Source organism: Phoca vitulina, unplaced genomic scaffold, assembly GCF_004348235.1.
Source record: "Phoca vitulina isolate PV1807 unplaced genomic scaffold, GSC_HSeal_1.0 scaffold54, whole genome shotgun sequence".
Lineage (NCBI taxonomy): Eukaryota > Metazoa > Chordata > Mammalia > Carnivora > Phocidae > Phoca > Phoca vitulina.
In genome coordinates, this window is record NW_022589757.1 from 10333952 (window position 1) to 10355090 (window position 21139).

The following is a 21139-nucleotide window of genomic DNA, read 5'->3' on the forward strand; positions in this document are numbered from 1 at the left end:
AACTAGCACTACTTGAACCCTTATATGCCAAGTGCTGTCCTAAGTCCTTTACATGAACTAATCTGTTTCATCGTCATACCAGTTCAGTGAGGTGGATAGAATTCTTCACCTTGCAGATGTGGAAACTGAAGCACAGAGAGTTTCCAGTATTTTGCCCAGCGTCACAGAGCCAGCAAGCGGCTCAGCTGGGATTTGAATGCAGATATACAAAGTTCATGCTTGTAAGCCCTAGAGTAGACTTTGAATGAGTAAGAGTCTCCTGGCTAAGTGCTTCCTCACGGGGTGCCTTGCTCTCTCTGCTGGAAGTAAAGATACATTGTCTTCCCTAGAGCTGGTGGTGGGCTGCCGTTTTGATAAGGGTGGGTGTGGATTAGGCCAATCTGTCTTGTTTTCTTGAGGAAATTATTGTTTGTGTATTTGTGCTCAGTCTGGACTTGAGGGATTTCTTTCTGCAAGTGACAGATCTCTTGACCGACAGGGACTTTAGCTAGACCCAAAGGGCATTGAGGTGAGAACTGTGTCCATGCCATGAGGTGCGGTATACTGTGAGGGACACTTGTTGAGTTGATGGAGAGGGTCCTGGGGGTCCCTTCAGCCTGATGAGAAAGTTTTCCAGAGTTCTCCCCATAGGGAAGCAGTGACTTCACCTAGAAGGGCTCCCCCCAAGAGAGAACAAGAGGTCAGCAACAAAAGGGAAAATTGCCTAGACCCCTACCCTACATGGGTTAGGCGAGGCCCTCGGCACTGCTTGGCAACCCCTCACAGCTCAGGTGAGAGTGACCCGCAGGATCTGCAGGGACAAGCCTCAGTTGTGCTGTCTCGATTCTGCCTTCCAAAGCCCAACCCTGAGGTTTGCTTTCCCACATCCTCTTCCCCCATGCTGCTAACCACAGCTCTCCAAACAGGCTCTGTATTTCCACTCTTAAATCCCTTCCTCTCCCTTCAAAGCCCCCATATCTTCTATGCCCCAGGCTTGGCCTGCTGCAGTGTGATGAGTAATTTTAGACCAACAACCCACAGTACCTTGAAGCACCACTTTGGCGTGGTGATCTGAATTGTAAATAAGGACACATGGATGGGACAAGGCTAGACATTTTTTTTTTTTTTTTAATGTGAAAGAGCAGTTTGTGAGCTGGTCTTTCCCCCCTTACAATAGACAAATGCTTTTTTACACGTTGAAACTATTTTCTCTTCCTCCTTTCTCACCCTACTATGTTCTAATCCCTCTCGGAGCTGTGGACATTTCATATGTGTATGGACAGAATTCTCCCTCCACCACGTTATTCTTCCTCCATGAAGTTTACCCTTCCCCAGTCTGCACCGTTCCCTTCTGACCCTGGCCTTCTTTATGGCATTTATCACAACACAACACCTATTATATTGAGTTGTATGTGAGCCAACTTCCCCAACTAGTTTGTGAATCCTCTTGGATGGAGGCCATATCTTATCATTTTTGCAAAATTCATTTTTTTCCCTCTTTCTTTTTCCTCTTATTTTTCTCCCCCTCAAACATCTATCAAACACCTATTATACTCTTGGAACCATTTTAGTTTGCTGGGGATGAGTAAGACACTGGCCCTCCCCTTAAGGGTGCTGTAGACTGGAGACAGAGAAGATAAATATGCATGCCATTCTGTTATGACGTATAAGATGATTCCCATACTTAAGGAATATATGAGAATTCATGATAGACCAGAGGAAGGAATGATCAAATCTGCCTGGGGAAAAGGGGGCGGAAATACACACATATTAAATACACCCATTCTGTGCCAACTCTCATGACAGCCCTGTGAATATTATTGTCTCCGTGTGGTTCGGAGACAAAGGATCAGAGGCACTAAATAACTATTCAATGACAAAATTTCAAAGTAGTGGAACCAGTATTTTGATCCAACTCCATTAGACTTTAAAGTCACGTTCTTTCCACTACAACCGCTTACAAAAGAGATGATATTAAAGTCAAATCTTGAAAAAGCAAGTCTTTGGACACCTGGACAAAGAGGGGGAGACTATCACAGACAGAGGGAGCCTTTGGTATGGGAAATAACTGGATGCATCTGAGAGTCTCAAGCCCAGGGTAGGAACTGGAATGATGGAGGGCCAGTGCATGAGGTCCAAGTGATGCAGGATGTGGCCGGGTTGGTGGACCAAGAGCTAATTCCCGAACAGCCTTTGTTCTATGGTAAGAAGTTTTGATTTTATTCTGTGAGCGATGGAGAACCAGTGGATAATATAAAGCAGGGCACTGATAGATCCCGTTTGCATTTAAAATGATCAAAGTAATAGTAATGCCAAGGACATGTGAGAAACAAAAGAGCTGGGCGTGTGCGAAGCCAGAAAGTGAGGACCGGATTCTCCTTCCCTGATTTCTGCCTGTCCCTTGCACCGGCACGACACACAGGGCACCAGCCATGTGGTATTTTACACCAATGTTGCTCCCAGGAGCTGTACCACTGTCCCACTCCACACCACACAATGTCTTTCTCCCGTGCCTTGCCCTGTGTTTTCCATAATTGTACCTAAAAGACTTGTTTTGCAGTTTTTCAAATTTATCTGCCTGTCTTCTCTTAATAGACTGTGAGCTGCTTATGAGCAGAGAATTAGTCTCATGTCTCTACTCCCAGCAATTAGCACAGACTCTGGAACTCGGCAGGGACCCCATAAAGATTTCTTGAATGAGTAAACGATTGAAGGCAATTCCGTGGCACTCTGGAGGACTTGTATGGTCATGAGCCAGATGTCCTCGAGCACAGAAACTTAGCCATTGATTATCTGAGTGAACTTCAACAGATGACTTAATCTCATCGAACATGTTTCTTCAACTCTGAAATAGAAAAAGTAAAACCTAATGTACAGAATGGGCATGACAAGTAGAAGTAATGTATACATTGTGCTTATGGAAATTTCTAGCCCTTAGCAGCACTTGATAAATGTGTTATGAGCTGTAGCGGATGCTGTCGCTAGCTGCTTCTTGCTGTAACTTCCTCCCTCTTCCCCTGGTGCTCCTCGCACCTCCCAAATAAACCACTTGCTTTATAAATTCTTGCCACAGGCATCGGTGATGAGATGGAGAATTTTCTTTAAATGTCCAATAACTATTTCAAAAGCAGATGATATTTTCACATTTTGGAGAATTTTGAAAAAGACTTTTAAAAATGTCACTGTATCCATGGCAGACATCTAATGAGGTTTTTCTCTTCTCCTTGATTACAAAACAACCGGGATTGTAACCCACATTTTGCTCCCTTGTGGGCTGGTCATGGATCTCATCTCTGGGGGGGCATGATGGAAGTCCCTCAGGGTCCTGTTGTAATAGTCTTCTCTGATAACAGGGTAGCTCGCTAACGTGGCCCAACAGGGAAGGACTGTGGCATCTTTATATTGTTCTGGGAAGAATTCTGTACCCGTCCTGTTTCTTCCTTGGGGAGGCGTTATGTGGTAACATCGACCAGGATGTTATTCGTTATTCGTGTAACCTCTTCTTCTTTGTTTCCCTCTCCCTCCCTGTGTCCCACTCTCCTCCCGACACTCTTCCAGGTGTGGTTTCAGAACCGAAGAGCCAAATTCCGCAGGAATGAGAGAGCCATGCTGGCCAATAAAAACGCTTCCCTCCTCAAATCCTACTCAGGGGACGTGACTGCTGTGGAGCAGCCCATCGTACCTCGTCCTGCTCCACGACCCACCGATTATCTCTCCTGGGGGACAGCCTCTCCGTACAGGTGAATGACTGGCCCACCCCCCCCCCCCCCTTGCTCCACTTCCACACGTTTCTCAGCGGTCGGTCACGTTTCAGAGCTGCTGGTGTGGCTGGCTGACATTTCTTACTGGGTTAACCTCTTCAGAGACATTCACCTTGCTGACACCCCCAGATTTTCACGGGAGATTACTAGTTGCCCCAGGAGCACGGTTTGGGGCAGAAGAGAGAGGGACAGGCCATCAGCAATCTTCTCTTGGACTCAGGAACTCTTGCAAAGGTTTCAAAGATGGGGAAGAATCTAAAAGAAAAGATCATTAAGCTATGCCCAGAGTCCCTCTTGCAAACATTCAGGAACAAAACTTGACTCCAATTCCAAATTTAAGATGTGTTTCATTACGCTCAAGTAGAAATTTAACTTGTAAGGCTCCAAGTGTAGGCTCAAAGACAAACTTTATGGTAAAACTGATTTTGAATTAAAAGAAGAGAAGGAAGGAAAGGAAAAGGAAGGGAGGAAGGAAGGAGAGAGAGAGGGAGACAGAGAGGGAAGGAAGGGAAATCCACGACCATTCTGATCACGCTCATGGCCACAGTCCCTTGTTAGCAGGTAGGGATGTCTTATGATCCAAAATACCTCCTGTTCTATTGCAAATTCTTATCTACTTATCTGAAGTTCTTTGGGGGTCAGTTTGTCTGAGTGGGGTTTTTAAAATATTAAAAACAATGTATACTTTACACTAAACTTTTATATTAAAAAGGTGAAAAATTTTCAAGAAGCAAATAACAGAGTACTATTTCAATTTTTTGGAGAGGCTTTTTAAATCTCCATTTATTATGCTGTTCAGATAATACAGGTTAATGCCCAAGGGAAGTTGAGACCCAAGTGCCTAAAACATCGTCATTGTTCCAAAGTGCCTTTCTTTGAACTAACCTAAACCTGAGTACTCTTAGAAACCGGGTCAAGGCTGTGTGCTCTCTCTGGCCAATTGCCAGAGGAAGTATTCACAAATTCACTTATTATGCCTTTATTTGCCTTTTTATTGTTAAAGTTAATTAACGCTTTAAGGAGAGGTCTTAAACTAGTTATAGGAGATTATTTCCCAGCGAAAGCTGAACTCCTGATATGAAATGCCACATTTGTGAAATGCAAATATTTTTCAAAAGTTGATGGTTTTAATCAAAGCATAAGACCTCACCCAAATGTTCTTTCTGTTCCAAATCAATTCCTTGAAAGAAATGCCATAAATGTATTTGGAATTTTTTTTAATCCCCCGTTGTGAAATTAGTCTGAATTATGTTGGTCTTAGCACTTAGAGACCCCATACCTGGGAAATTGGAAATTTCTTCATCTCTCAGATATAGTAAGCCTTGCTGACTTCAAAAGATTAGCCCTATCTGTATGTCTGATTTAAAATTTAGACTCTTTTCCCATAGGACTTACTAAAACACATTTTGAAGACCATTGTGAAATCATATATTCTTTAATATTTTAAATAAGTAAAAGACTGCTTTGTTTCTCTGATAAATATTGATAGCTCACAGACTCGTTAAAGGGCTTGGGAAATGGATGTGGTTCAAAGCTTGATGTTTCAAGGTCTCTGGTTTGAATTTGGTCACGACCAGGAAGTATTATTCCTTTTCCTGCCTGGGTCCCAGTTAGGAACTTTTCACACCAGCTCTAAACCATCCAGATGGCTGCCATGTAGTCCTTACCAGTGGGAGTCTGAGGGCAGTACACTACCTACCTACCCTACGTGGGTAGGGCTCAAATCCTCCCTAAATTAATATTGGATCAGATTGCCTGCACCTCAACGAAAGGTCAAGCCCTAATGCCTACATCATACATATTTTGTATATGGGCATCTAACTGAAATTATTAACATGCAATTTATGTGTGCCTTTTTTGGAAATGTTCTATTTTATTTTGAAAGGTTATGTAGAAATACTAGATACATTTTTTAAAAACATCCGTAATTCCATCATCTTAACACAACTAGTTTGGTTATTTTTGCAGTTAGAGTTCAGTATTTTATATAGTGTAGCCTTAGTGTACATATTTTGTATTCTGCTGTTTTCATTTAAAAATCATATAAACTAGTGCTTTTTACTCATTTCAAGGTATACTTTTATATAATTTTTTTCTCTTAGATACAGAGTTTGTAAAAAAAATTAAAAATCGCATAGAATCTGATTGTTCATATTCTGTATGAAGAATAAATTAATCTCCAGATAGCAGTAGAAGAATGATGGTTTAAAATAGTAATTTAATCAGTATCAATGTTTTTGACCCAATGTTGACTGCAGTGTTTATATTTTGGTTAATTTCTAAAAGTGGCAAAGCTATTCTGTTACTCAGAGATTTTTCTGCTATGTTTAGAACCAAAATACATTATGGTTTCACATTTTGAAGCTTGGTAGGAAACATGTCTTGTTTAGGAAACATAAAAGAGAAACAAGTGATGAAAAGCAAAGGAAATGATAGACCTTTTGTGTTATAAAAAATTAACTGGCTATTTCTGTTGGTACATTTATGTCAAGTTAGTTATCTCACATGTGACATTCATTAAAAGGCATTTCTTTTGGTTAATCCTTGGAACGCTCCTGTGTGCTAGCTCTGTCCTTGCTTTGGTTCCAAAGAAGAAACTGAACACTTGCTCAAGTTTAAGCCTTCAGCCAGCAGAATAAGACCCAGTGCTCGTGATCCCTGTGTCTGTCCAGCATATTAGACCCCATCACCATATTTTCATTCAAATTAAGCCTTACATTACATTGGACATAGTAAAAAGGGTAAGACCAGGAAACTGTGTAAACATGCCCTTTTGATTCAGTGTCTATCTCAGATCAGTGAAGCACGCCTGCGGCTGAGATCCACCTTCTGGGGTGTGTGAGCATCCCCTTGGGATGACTGATGTGGCTTGGTCATGCAATCCAGGGACAGTGAGCAGACAGTTTTGCCAGAGAGGATGCCTTGCTGACTTCCACAACTCTCCCCTGAAAGAGGAGAGGAGGAAACCAAGACTCAAAGCAATTGTTTGCATATGGTCAGAATTATGGGATGGAATATAGCCAACACATTTTTTTCTGGGTGTCTTTTATACCCAGAGTGGTGGCTGTATAATTTATCGTCCAAGCTGGGACACTTTTGAGAGTGAAAGGGGAGTGCTATTAATAATGACACCAGAACAACAGGCGTCACAGGAGACATATGGTTCACCCTATTTATAGCACGACATGGCCCCGTCCGTTCCCTTGAGCATGCTACAGATGATGACGTCAGGCAGGCAACTGAGTCACCAGGAGGCGCAAAGAGTTCTCTAACACAGACACTACTGTCCTAGCAGGTGTCGTCTTTATCTACCCATAGCCAGCGGAGGGAAGCTTGTTTTGGCACATTTGCCCACTGCTTAGCTCAGAACTGTTTTCCGTAGGTAAAGGAGGGTGCGCACAGCACCAGAGGTATTAAGACTAACAAATATTGTGGTGCTTTGCCTCTTGGGGAGCAGCGATCAACCAAATCTCAGACTTTTAACTGTTATTCTAGATTTTAAGTAGTCAAGAAGCCTCTCCCCAGAGACATCCTTTCCTATGGGAGCTAGAGAACGACCTGGATCTGCAGTGCCAGTTCCAGAGGGAGGACTGGGCTTCAAAGAAAACTAGTGACAGGCAAGAGAGCGGCCAGCCGTCCCTGTCCACGGCTCCCCTCCCCATCCTTCTCCTCCTCCCCCATTTGATCGTGGTCACGGTGCTGCCTGACATCCGCTGAACGCATTTGGCTCATTTCTCCCTTTCACGCTTTCAAAAATAGATCCTCGTCCCTCCCAAGATGTTGTTTACACGAGGGGCTTCATAACGGATTCTAACGGAAGACACTGAAAAGGTAACTTGTCAGAGGGGGAAGAGGGTGGCTGCTGGGGGTAGGGTTCAAGTGGGAATGAAGTGTGTTCAAGAAAGTGGGTCTTGCAGTTTTAGCAATGCCGCTAGGGAAGTCTTCAAGTGGGGAATACTATGGGAAACCAGAGCTGCAGGCATATGTGTCCGTAAAGTTAAGGGTGGTCGGATAGCCTAGAGCAGGGCTCCTCCAAGACTACTGAACGTGTGAATCACCTGGGATCGGGTTGCAACGCAGACTCATTCTGTAAGTCTGGAGCAGGACTCAGGGTCTGCGTCTCTAACTTGCTTGCCTGTGATGCTGATGCTACTGACAGTATTCGGTGACCGTAGGATATGGGGCAGGGGTCAGGAGAACTGTGTGCTTGTCCTGGCACCTGCTCCTCCCCAGGCCAGTTGGATCATCAGGCTCTTATGTAGCCTTGCATCTAAGGTCAGCTAACAATGTTTCCCTACTACATAGCTCACAGGGGCACTTGATTCCAGGCAGTCCATGTGCATTTCAAAAAAGAGACACAAAAGTCCTTGAGACAAGAGAAAGATACAAGTCTCCATGTATAAAAACATTTCTAGAAAGAAAAGTTGAATATGGCAGAGGCTCACTGAAAGAGCAGTGCAAACTGAAGGCTCATGCAGGAAATATGGTCCACGTTGGATCTGCTTTAAGAGCTAAATACGCGTTTAAAAAATCAACTTCTGAATTTCAGAAACAGAAGTTAAAAATCCTTATTTAAATCACAAAAGATCACTTCCAAAAGGATTTATGGGGTCTCTCTTTAGAAGTAAATTTCCATAGGAAAGCTGGTGTGGAGTTGTCTCAGATGAAGCAGGTATACCTCTGTTCCCGCACTGACAAATGCACAAGCAGAAAGATGGTCTCCAACCTCCACACATCACAGACAGAGTCACAAAAGCCTCACGCTCTACAGCCTTTGGAAAAATCCCAAGCTGGTGAAACCTTAGGATCTCAGGATGACACACAGACTTCTCGGGCTGACAGATTTGTCTTTGGGGGGAAATTTTCAACAGCTTGTCATCATTTGTCCAAGAGGGCCAAAGAGAAAACAAAGTTAGAGCTGAAAACTGAGGCAGGCATTATTTTTCCCCCAGCGCTCCTCAATTGTTTGGTGATTTGTGGGGCGTACACCACGGGTGATTCGACAGCAGAGGGGCAGATGCCCATAAGTTTCCTGGCTTTAGAATCATACCGTATATAGAATTTTCCATGCTTCCTTGGTGTTTGGCAGTCATGTGAACACGTTCCTCCTCCCGACAACCTTTCGGGGTAGGTTGAAATGATCAAAAATGATTTGTCCCCAGTGCAAATGGAACTCGAACCCTGCCGTGGTTAGCATTCTGCTGTCTGTGGCTGAGCTCCATCTGTTAGGAATCTCCAAATAAGGAGATGGAAAAATTTCAAGCTTACTTAAATTTGTCAGCTCTGGACAAGTCCTGGTGCAGAGCTGCTGAATCAACAGATGGGAATACAAGCATTTCTTTTTCATCTCCAGTTCCTCAATGCACTTTATTTGGCAATGCAGTTTCTCGGTCACAGACACAAAGAACTGACATTCTTAAAAACTTGAGAGAAATGATGCTTTCGCCAAATCCTGTAAACCCAGTCCCTGTACTCAGCTCGTGTCTGTGTCCTGTTAGAAGAGCAGGTGGTTCTTAGAAGGCAGGACCAATGGGCAGGATCTCTCAGTGTTGGTAAGCAGGCTCTTGGCGTTATCATGTGCTTAATCGATACAAATAACTTAGTTTCTGTCTCACTTTCTGATCCGGGGAAGCTTGATCCTGTGTAGGAATGAGTGGGCACTTTACATTTTGAATGGTCCTATAAAATTGGTCGAAAACAGCTAATTAACCCTCCTTGGTTTCGTCTTGTTAGAAAACGTTTCAAGGTTCTCTCTCTTTTCCTAACATAGACCTTTATAAATTTTGGTGGCATGGAAAACAGGTGGTCACAAAAAATCTTTCACATTGGCAGCCAGTCCAGGCTCTCTTGCATCTGTTCTCTTTGGGAAGTGAGTCCTCTCCAACTTACTTTTCATGCTGTTTTTAAAGCATGACTAAGCTGCTCTAGAGTACCCACTCATTAATTCTGTCTTCTCTGACCTGTCACAAGTCTTGCTTGTCCCTGGTATGTCAACGGACTGCCCACTGCATTCCTCTATGGCTCTTTTAGTGCAAGTTGAGAAACTAGACTTGCAATTCTTTAGTATGTGTACAAAATATCACTATGGTCTCTACTTGCAGGGTTATATATTCTAAACATTGGTTAAGAGGCTATGAAGTAAGACTGGCTCTGTTCTTTTATCCTACTTCTTAGAGCTACACAATGCGCTGGAGTAAGTTGGATCCATTTTTGAAAGTTTATAACTTTCCTAAACATTCATCAAGGGCAAATTAAGCTCCTAGGGAATTGCAAAACTCATTCATTAATATCAGCTGCTTTTTTAATCTTCATGCCCCACTAACTTGAGGGCTACCTACGAGGCATTATCTCAGTGTCACTAATGCAGTGGTGTCCTTTTAACGACACCACAGTACAATTGGACAAGGGTACTTTCTTGACTCTAGAAACTCAGGCTTCCATTTAAGGGAAAGTGTCCTAGTGAAAACCCAATTTCCTGTGCAATGTATACCTCTAATTTGCACTGATTTGGTTTTGAAGATGGAAAACGGATTATTTTCTGGCCTGCATTCTCTCTAGAGAATCTCAGTCTTTCCAAGAGATGTGCTACCATATGAAGTCTTAAGATTAAAATATCAGATGAAGTTTGTAAACTGTGAAGCAACTATAGCACGAGTGGCTGTAAAATAGATAAAATAGATAATATTGAAGTCACAGCTATAGTAGACATTTCTAGAAAACAGTGATAACGTCTTCAGTAAACAAAAATAATCCCACAAGGTTCAAGTCCCCTTTGTCTACTATGGAAAACGGACTACACCTTTGATCATCAAAAAAGGAGAGAATCTCTATTAACTAAGACTTTGCTTGCCTAGGGCCTCAAAGGCTGGAAAATGGATCCCTTAGAAAATTAGATCAAGTACCTGAAAGAGCAATACTCCATGACAATCTACAATTTACCATCAGAGAATTTTTTCTTTATGCTCTCTCATAGTTTTAGCCTTCTGTTTCCAGAAGCCATCCAATTTTATTCTCAGTGTTTAACAAATAATACAGATAACTCACCATTTCAGCTTCTCTCTTATGCACTTTAAATGGTACTATGTACCATCTTCAGGATTTAATTCTGTCACAGAAACCTGGTTGAGAAAGGCTGATTTGATTCATTTCATGATCTAGAACTTAGGAACATTTCCCAAACCCAGTTGTCTCTTTTCTTAACTACTTACATCTTTGATTTCACTGAAACCTTAGGTTTCAGTATATCCTAGCAATTTCTTAAGTGTAGGATTTACGGGTTTGCATATATTTCTGGTAGTGTCTTGAATGGAAGCAAGTAATTCATATAGAAATTAAATGAAGATATGTATATGGGTTTTGAAAATAAATGAAAATTTTGCATATATAACCAAAAACAAAACAAACAAACAAAAAACTTGTCCCTGGGTTGTTCTGATCATTTATGTCACTCCTAATTGAAACCTATCTTAACTGGGGACTCTTTCTGCCCTTTTGGTAGACAGTGGTAAAAGTGATAGTCTGTTGTATAAATCTAACCTGTACTAATATTTGTTCATTTTTTACTATTAAAAGATATTTTTGATGGATCAAGAATATGTAGTCATCAGCCCCTGCTTTTGTCCTGTCCCTTCGATTTTGCTCATTCTATTAAGAGAGCAAAATTAATAGGAAGGACTAATTCCTAAAGATAAAAACATATTGGTAAAACATTTTTTTAGAGATTTTATTTATTTATTTGAAAGAGTGATGAGAGAGAGTGAGAGCTCAAGTGGGGGGAGGGGCAGAGGGAGAGGGAGAAGCAGACTCCCTGCTGAGCAGGGAACCCAACATGGGGCTCGATCCCAGGATCCCGGGATCATGACCTGAGTCAGGACTCTGAGATCATGACCTGAGCCAAAGGCAGACACTTAACTGATGAGCCACCCAGGTGTCTCTGTAAAATATTTTTTAAAAATCATTACTCACAGCAGGATGACAGAGATCATTGACATTGAGCAGGAATTCATTTAATCATACTAGATATTTCTCAGTTATCTATTCATTAAAAGCTTTCTTGAATGTCAGATATGTGCCAGATGTGATGTTAGCTCTACCTGGGGATATAGTGGTGAACGAGGTCAGATGTGGTATCTGATCTATGAGCTTATAGTCGAAGAATTGAAATAAGTGCGAAAAGGGAAATTACAGCGTGCTCCAGGAGAACCTAACTTTGTGTAGATGGTTAAGAGCACCTACTCGGAAATGGGTGAGAGTGAACCAGGCAAAAATGAAATGGAAGAATGTAGGATTCTTTTGGAACCCTACTGAGTCTTCCTCCCTCTGCCTTAAGACACACACACACACACACACACACACACACACACCAGTGCTATAAGGATTTTAAATTAAGGATGTGTATTTCTGGAGAGACCTAGTGATCTGGGACTAATTATATTTCATTAACCTAATTTTCCTGGGTTAATTGCTAGTAAGTGAGCTGAAATAGGCTATTGTGAGTCTTGACTATAAGTCTCGACTATATGGTCTCCCAAATAAGGATTCATGACACAGTCTCTCTATTTGTAGAGTAGCTTTAGTTTTTTGTCTTTCTGGTCTGTCACTTGATCCTCAGAACCACAAACTCCTGTGTGGCCGGTAAAATTGCACTGGAATGCAGGGCAATAGCGGAGCGTGTGTCATTCTATTTATAAGTCTATCTCATTTCAGGCCTCAGTTGAAAGGGATTTTGCTAATCTTAGAAACAACTAGAAACATTTTCATTTAATTAAAATGAGTTCCCTTTTAACTGTTTAGTAGACAGTAATGAATAACTTGCCTCCAAGTCTAAGAGACCACTACTTTTTCCCTTAAAAGAAATTCATGGATTCGATTAACGAAAACCACCAAATGCACATTTCTGTCCAGCTGCATTTCTAGGTCTTAATTACCCTCTCTGACAACGAGAATCAACTTCAGGTTTTTCTCAGGAATAAGGACAAAGAGAAACAGTTACCTCTGAGGTCAGGAATCCTGAAACTGGCTGGAGCCTTTGCTTGTTTATCTAGGGGATTTAAACATTTCCCAAATAACCGACCCAAAAGGCATCCTGAGCTACGCAAGTCCTTTTGAGAAGAAGCTATAAAATCAAGGCCAGTTGGGATAGGAAGCTCCGGATTTGGCCATACTTAGTGCTACCAACCATTGAATCAAGAATGGGTTGCTCACCTGGTTCTCAAGTACGCTATTTAGCATGGTATCCACTGATGACCTAAAATGTGTTACACTTAAAGTCAGCTACTTAAAGTGAAGAGGGCAAAATGCCCTTTCCCTTTCAAATGCCTGCTTCTCTTGTTCGCTGCTCCCACAGGCTGGTGATGGAGGCAGGAAGAGGGATTAAATACTGTTTCAGTTGGTCGGCCGATGAAATATCCTTCTATTCAACATAAGCAGCTTTCTCCTCTCACCCCAGAGATAAATTATCACACACCATGTCCAACATGGCAAATACCTCTCCCTGCCCTATTCCACTCTCCCCTGCCTTTCCCCTGCCCTTCTGAACACTGCCATCCTTTTCCAAGTGCCTTAGACCAGTGGAAACCTGGGGCTGAAAGGGACCTCAGAGGTCATCCATCCAGCCCACCTGGCCCCGCCTGCCCCATGCTGAGAGGTGCATCCATCTGGGGCACAGACTTGCAGCTTCGTGAAACTAATGTCTGTTATTCTCCCCGCTCTCTCCTTTGTCCCTACAGCGCCATGGCTACTTACTCTGCCACATGTGCCAACAATAGCCCTGCACAGGGCATCAACATGGCCAACAGCATTGCCAACCTGAGACTGAAGGCCAAGGAATATAGTTTACAGAGGAACCAGGTGCCAACAGTCAACTGAGGAAAAAAATATAATTAAACAGGCCTAAGAAGAAATCAAAAACCATAAGACACCTATCCTGCTCTGTCATTTCTTCATCTGCTGGAAAAAAAATAAATCAAACAAACAAACAAAAAACCTGAACTAAAATATTGGGACCATGGCAGAGAAAAGCAGGAGAGGAGCAAAATGAAAATTAGTTAACCAATGTTTCTCCTCCTTCTGAGATACCACCACCACTTGTTTCTGCGTGTGTTAATTTTGTTTTTCCTTCTACTCATGCGCTTTGCTTTAATATACTCCAAGCTTCTTCAGTTAGGTTCAGCCCACCCACTCCCATGATCGTATGGGTTTACAAAAAAAAAAAAAAAAAAAAAAAACTACAGCAGCCAAAGAAACCATATATATAGTCAGAATCATTGTCTAGCGTCTCCTCAGTGACCTGTTTGAACCTCAGTGCCTTGCCCTATCCCTCTTCCCAGTTCTCTGTATAGAAACTCTAGGAACTTCTGAAAAGCCAAAGTCTTTCTGAAGAATCTGTGCCAGATATGATTTCCTGTCTCATTGTCTCCATGTCTGTCAGTCATGGTAAGGTTTTTCCATCAGCTACTGTTAAGAAAGCAATTATGTACAACATCTGGTCACTGGTTTGTCTGATCCAATGTGATTGGCTGTGTCTGGCTAATTCTAAGCTCTAAGCTGTAGATCTAAGCTCTCCATATAAGCTATAGATTTAAGCTCTAAGCTGTAGATGATAATATCACCATCACCACCACCCCTCACCCCCATCCAAGCAATCAGCCATCTTAAGTTAAAGATATTTGTTGTTTTTGAATGATTTGCTGTCACGAGCTTGACACTCGAGAGAGGGAGAGACATTTCTTTAGGAAAACAAAGACTGAGTTGTGAAAGGCATGGCCTATATCTCTTTAGTGCCTTAAGGATAGTCAGATGCACACTTATATATATACTGTATATATTTATATATTTTATATATATATATAAAATATTCTTGCAAGCTTGAGTTTGCAGTTTCTCAAACACTACAAAAAAACAATTTTACACCATCACCACTGTCCTTAATCTCTCCAGTGATGAGATGTTTTTAAGGATCTTGTTTCCTTTCTTTCTCAACATAAAATTCTCATTAAGGCCACAGAGCGATTGATAGGGCATTTGTTTAAGAACAGGTCTCATTTTCACATTTGGGCTTTAAATAAATTAGAACCTATTTGAGGCTATAAAAATGTTCTTCAGTTTGGAGGCTGAGCTCTGGTGGAATGGGAATATATCCCAATACATCATGGGAATTACATTTAGAGGAGTGAAAGCCATGTCGTCATCTGCCCCTTCTCCACTCAACAGGAATCTGAAAGACATGTGTTTAAATGGAATCCTTAAAGTCTTGTCTAAATTCCAAAAATTTAAAAGGCAACTGTGGGCTAGTCTTTTCCTAATATTTTGAAATAAAGTTTAGTGCCTAGGGCTGTGAGCCGGGACTGACCTGTCTTTGTTTCTTTCTTTTTGTCTCCAGCTGTGCTTTTATAACTTGTCAGGTGGACTAGACCAAACCACACCACCATGCTGTGCCTCAGTTTACCTTTTTGTAAAAGGGGTTTAACAATACTTACCTACCTCACAGGGGTGTTGTGAGGCTCTATTCATTTGCTCCTTCATTCTTTCCTGTATTCTCTGTTTGTGCAGCACTTTGTAGCCATGGGAGGAAAGGGACTATAAAAGTAGACAATGTTAATGGAAGGATACGGTACCTGGAAGCCTTGTTTTCTAGCAAGGAAATGCTACCTTGCTGTAAATACTTATAGCCTTGTATTTGGAAATGAGAAATAGGTTTATATTTACAGACCTCTCAAAAATCACATCACTTGACCAAAGAATAATTTAAGATACACAGAACAGACATATTTTTGACATATTTTTATCCTGACCAGGTTGGTTCTAATAACTTTAGTTATCAGTAATTAAAAAGCTTTAGATTGGTTTTGGCCAAATATGCCAACTCTGAGTGACAGGCATGGACTATTGAGTTTAAGATGCACTTTCAGCACATTTGTTACCCCCTTGGCCTATCAAGTTGAACTAATGGTGGTATTTTTTCAGCCAAACAGCCACCAATCTGAAAATGTATTTTAAATGTTGAATCTGTACTTCTTTTAATAACAAGAAGAAAGCCCATCTTATGCATTTTGCTTTCATCCACTGATTCCCTCTTCTTTTAGCATACTATTAAAATATTTCTTACTGATGTTTCATGTAGGCTGGCTGAACACCACATATTACTTGCTTCCTAAGGGGTCCCTTGACTAATTCTTTTGTCCCACTAGCTGCTGTGGGCTATCAAGATTCAAAGGAACAGTGTAGTCTAACAGATGAAAACGTTCTTTGTGAAATGAGTGCGATCCAAGAAATTGGCGAACTTTTGGAGTTTAGACTTTGGGGAGAATAGCTAAAAGTGAGTTTGGGTTATAGTGCAAGGAACAGAAATCATACATGACGAGATGCTGCTGGGAAAGGGGAATTTTTGAAGAGGGAAGAAAGGAATAGAAGGTCATGTGAAACAGTCATTTGAAGCTTGCACCCTGACATCCGTTTTCAGGGGTGAACAGAAAAGCCTGAACCCAAAACCCAAACACTATGTGAAACTGGGCAGTTTTACCACCAATGCCTGGGAAGCAAGAGAGTAGCCAGCGCTGGTCAGCCATAGGAATTTTCATTGTTAGTGAATCAACACCACAAACATTTATTATCTAAGCACCTGATCAAAAAGTATACACATGAGACAAGCACTCAGTATTGTTCATTTATTATTGATTTTTTTTTTAAAGTAGAAGTTTGATATATGATTTAGAGGAGTAGCCTTTTGGTTTCCAAGCCAGGTCTCAACAGACGACCTCAGGCCAACAAAGTTCCAAGGCATACCCCCTGTTCCTCACCATCATTATACCCAGATGCAGATGAATACATGCAAACTATCTGTCTGTGTCCCCAGTCCCTCCCCAAACAAGATGCTGATTTGTAGGATACTTGGCAGGTTAAGTCAAACCAGAAGAGGTGATTGAATAAAAAAGGGAATGACACTTAGGGTATAAAGATCTCGTAAGAAATGTAATATGTAAATTATATCTTGCTTTATGATGTAAAATATACATTGTTTGCGCTAGAATAGAAATGATTCCTTTTCAATAAAAAGAAGAAGGATACTACTATGCAGTCTTTTGTTATATACATTTGAGTCTGCTGATTCTTTTCTCTTTGAACTTCAAAAATAGATCTGCTAGGACCTAAGGGTACATGCAGGAAAGAGTGAAGGTAAGAGGGATTTGTGAATAGAACTTTTATTGGAGTGCGATAGTATTGCCTAAAGATGAAAATAATCTATTCCTCAAAAGCAAAGACAATGGTGTGAGGGAGAGGGAGCATTTATTGGTAAAATGGGTAAAGTGAATGAGAACTTAGTTATTTTTTACCCACTTCTTTAGAATCCACAACATCAGCTATATATGACAAAACAGACAAAATATAAAGCACAGGCGTTTATTTTAGAATAAAGAAATAGAGTAAAATTTAAGTACCTATTGTGTTTAGCACTGGGTGTGTGGTAATGGTGGCGGGGGGGCGGGCATAGAAAACCAAATTGGGAGACATGGGTTCTGTTTTCATACAGATTAAGATCTGATTTAAAAGGGAACTCTATGATGAACCAATGTATGCAACAGTTCAAGACAATAAATGAATGTGTCAAACAAATTGAGTGGACAGGAGTCCAGAAGAGGAAGAAAGAAACACTGAGCTGAAGTGGGAGAGGTTTTTGCGGAAGAACTGGGACTGTTTAATCAGCTGGGACTGGGAGGAGAGGGGGTGCTACCTTCAAGTCAGAGAGTGGAAAAGGGATGAAGGTGGGGACACAGGAAGGAGGAATTTATGTTCAGGGACCATGGTAATATGGGCCCAGATGGAATGGAGGGTTTATTTTGAAGCCTCATGGAAGAAAACACTGGAGATTGAGCCTTCATCTTGCAGAGTATGGTGTGTCAGGACAAAAGAGTTTGGAATTTTGCTCAGGCCATAGAAATCCATTGAAAGTTATTAAGCAGGGAAGAAAAAAAGAGGTCATGCAAAAAATACTACTTTAGCAGGATTATTATGGTAAAAGAATGAAGATAAGCCAGAGGAGAACTGGAACTAGAAGCAGAAGAGCAGTTAGAAAGGGGACAAAAAGCAAAGGTTGAATAAGAAACATCTTGCAAGGAAAGAATTAACAAGACTTTATGGCAGGAAAAAGAGACTAGAGTCTAAGATAACACTGGTTTGAAACCTGGGAACTAGGAAAATGAATCACAGACAAAACTGACAAAAATCAACAGAAACAGGAGAGACCCAGTGACAAAAGACAGTAAAAGCAGTTTTAGGTGTGTTAACTGAATTTGAAAACAAATGTAAGTTAAGATCTGAAAGCTTGGCTTGAAACCAAGGTAAAAAATGGAGATAGAACTTTGGGATTCAGGGCGCCTGGGCGGCTCAGTCGTTAAGCGTCTGCCAGGGTCCTGGGATCGAGCCCCGCATCAGGCTCCTTGCTCAGCGGGAAGCCTGCTTCTCCCTCTCCCACTCCCCTTGCTTGTGTTCCCTCTCTCGCTGTCTCTCTCTCTCTCTGTATCAAATAAATAAACAAAATCTTTAAAAAAAAAAAAAAGAACTTTGGGATTCATCTTTAAGGAGGTGGTACCTTGAGGTACAAAAATGAATGAGTTCTTCGAGAGGAGAGAGCATCTTGTGCTTCCATCGGAAGTGTAGTGGACCCTTGAACAGCAAATTTTTGAACTACGCAGGTTGACTTCTGGCTTCTGGTCAAGAGTAGGTATTAGTAGTTAAGTTTTGGGGGAGTTGAAAGTTTTACATGGATTTTTGACTGCACTGGATTTTTGACAGTGCCCCTCACCCCATGTTGTTCAGAGGGTCAACTGTAGTTTTCAGCCCAGGGAGGAAGATTAGACTTTGTAGAACATCTACACTCAGAGGTGAGAGCTACAGAAGGCAATTTACGAGGAACTGTTTGAGAAATAGGAGGATCAGGTTGTTTGTTATCCCAGAGTTAAGAAAAGAGGAGTCTTCAAAGAGAAGGGAATGTTTAGTATACTCAAATACTGAGAGCAGACCAGCTTAATTGGGGATGTAGGAAAGGCCATTGGACGCATGATTTTCTCGAGTACAGTTTACTACAGTGCTTGAGGAAGAAGGCACATTTTGACAAGTCATGGTAAGAATGAGTGCTATAAAAAAAAATGGAAATGGAAGCATTGGCTTATAGAGCACTTGCTTGAGACACTTCGGCATTGAAAGTTTAATAAGGATTCTTTTAGCTACAAGTGGCAGAGACCTACCAACTGGTTCAAATCACAAGGGATTTTATTTAAAACCCACTAAGGTTGCCCACTGAACCCAAAGAAGTATTGCTGGAGCCAGAGCAACTCCTGGGATCCCAGATGCTGGAATAAGGCCCGTACCGTTAGACCAGACAAGGTCCATACACCCTGCCCTGGAGCCCACCAGCACTCTTCTGACTGTGTCCCTCCTCTGGGCAACAAGTTTGCAGGGCCAACTGGATGTGCTCACCTGGAACCTGCACTCCTCATTGTAAAACATCCGTCAAGCACTTGGGATTTAGAATTCCCTGTCCCAGTAATCTGGAGCCCACTTTCAAGGCCCACATGGGCCTCTCTTCCTGGGACCACTGTTTGTGGGGGTCAGGGTGTATAGATGGATCTTGGATGTACACAATGCAGTTGCCACCTTTGTATGGGGAGGTCTACTTTTGGCACAGGATGGGCTGATGTGAAAATGGAAGTGGGCAGGTCACAGGTTGGGGTTCTAGGGTCTGACCATCCCTACACTGCCATATTCTGGAAAGGAACTTCAAAGAGTTTTAGAATTCTACAGGTCCACCTGAATTTCCAGGTCATTATGAAAGTATATTCATTACAATAAGAGTGTAGGACATAATTTGTTGAATAGTTTGTTAGTTTGATTGATAACAGAAATGTATGGATGTAAACATGTGGACTTTCATTTGTACTCTTCCCTGGACAATGCCCAGTGGATGAGCGCCATACACCTCTTTTAAGATCTGGCTTGGTTACCTTTTGGTTCACTTTCTGGAGATTCCATTAAACAGACATCAATATCAGAAATCTTCTTGAGATGTAATTCTTGAATGTGGATCCAACCTGGCCCCATCTTTTTTTCTCTCAGAAACAGGACTCAGAGCTCTGCTCACCCCTAAGCCTCAGTTTAAAGGCTTCATTTAGTCTTCTTGCTTGGGACAGGCTGACAGAAGAGTTTTGAAGAGTTAACCTGCCCCCTCTCCTCAGCAGCATCTCAGTATATGGTGCTTTACAGTGGATGGGAGCTTGACACTTTGCATCAGGCTTGTGGGGAGAAGGGACAACAGAGAGGTTTGGGAAAGGGCTGAGAAAGACTTCCAGTCATTTCTCTAGCTCCTTTTAAGCCCCTATACTTTACACTGTGTCTCCCACCTTCTGACTCTGCTTGAAAATAGGGAAATCTTACATTTTGCAGAGTTTGCTATTGTCTGACCCTTGGGATTCTTGGAGGTCTGGCATTGGGTAGAAATCCTCCCTGTTCTACCAAGTACCTTAGGTCATCTGGTTTTAGATTTCAAGGCCTAGAATAAACAATGCTCCACTTTTACCTATCAATTTCTATATTGTCAGATACATTTCAGTTGCAAGTGGCAGAAACCCAACGCAAATTAGGCTGAGATGGTTTAATTAGGGGATTTGTTAGGTGGATGGGGGGTAGGTCAAAGAATGAAAGGAGGAGCTATAAGGAACTAGGGTAGCTCTGAAAACCTCAGGCACTAGAACTGAGACTTGACATCACCAGAACTCTCTGTCTGCCTCTCATCTCTGCAGGTAGGTTTTCTCCATGTAGCAGGGAAAATGCCTACTACCTCCATCCATTTCACTTTGGAAAAAAGATCAGAGAAACAAGCTCTTGTTACAAAAATCCTGGGGGAAGACTCTATTGTTCTGATTTGTTTTGTGGACACCCATGACCTAGACACTGTGTCCTGCGGGTGGAGGGGTACTGAGCATCCAGAGCAGGGTGCCTGCCTATATCAGGCACCACTTGGGCACCAACAAAATTTCTCTTGTCCCCATCTCTAATTCTAGGCACTTCTGCAGCACTCAGTCTCCAGCATATTTCAATTTTGGGGGCCATATTTTAAAAATGGTAAAGCAGCAGTCAACCTTGGACCTTGAAAAGTGACTACAGGAAGCAAAGCTACAACCCTTGCTGACCAGGAACCATCCTGGAGTGTTATATGACAGAAAAATAAAGTTCTATTATGTTTAGCCATTATACAACTAGGTCTATTTGTTACTGCAACCTAGCCCACCCTAATACACCTCCCTCTTTCTTCTCTCTTTCCCTCTTTGTTCCCTCCCTCCCTCCCACCTCCCTCCAGCCTTTCTTTCTTCCTTCTTTCCTTCTTTCTTTCCTTCCTTCCTTCCTTT

General features: G+C 41.8%; 1 protein-coding gene across 3 annotated transcripts in view; it reads left to right on the forward strand.

Annotated features, from left to right (window-relative positions):
* PRRX1 (paired related homeobox 1) overlaps nt 1–20900 on the forward strand; it is a 78155-nt gene extending 57255 nt beyond the window's left edge. Inside the window, exons 3-5 of one of the 3 annotated variants that reach the window (XM_032389254.1) lie at nt 3538–3719; nt 7500–7571; nt 20795–20900. In XM_032389254.1, coding sequence (XP_032245145.1) covers nt 3538–3719; nt 7500–7554 — 237 coding nt within the window. In that variant the 3' untranslated portion in view covers nt 7555–7571; nt 20795–20900. Of the gene's footprint in view, nt 1–3537; nt 3720–7499; nt 7572–13468; nt 16826–20794 lie in introns of those variants that run through there. The other 2 variants (XM_032389253.1, XM_032389252.1) reach the window with 2 other exon arrangements.
* Nucleotides 20901–21139: the final 239 nt, after the last annotated feature.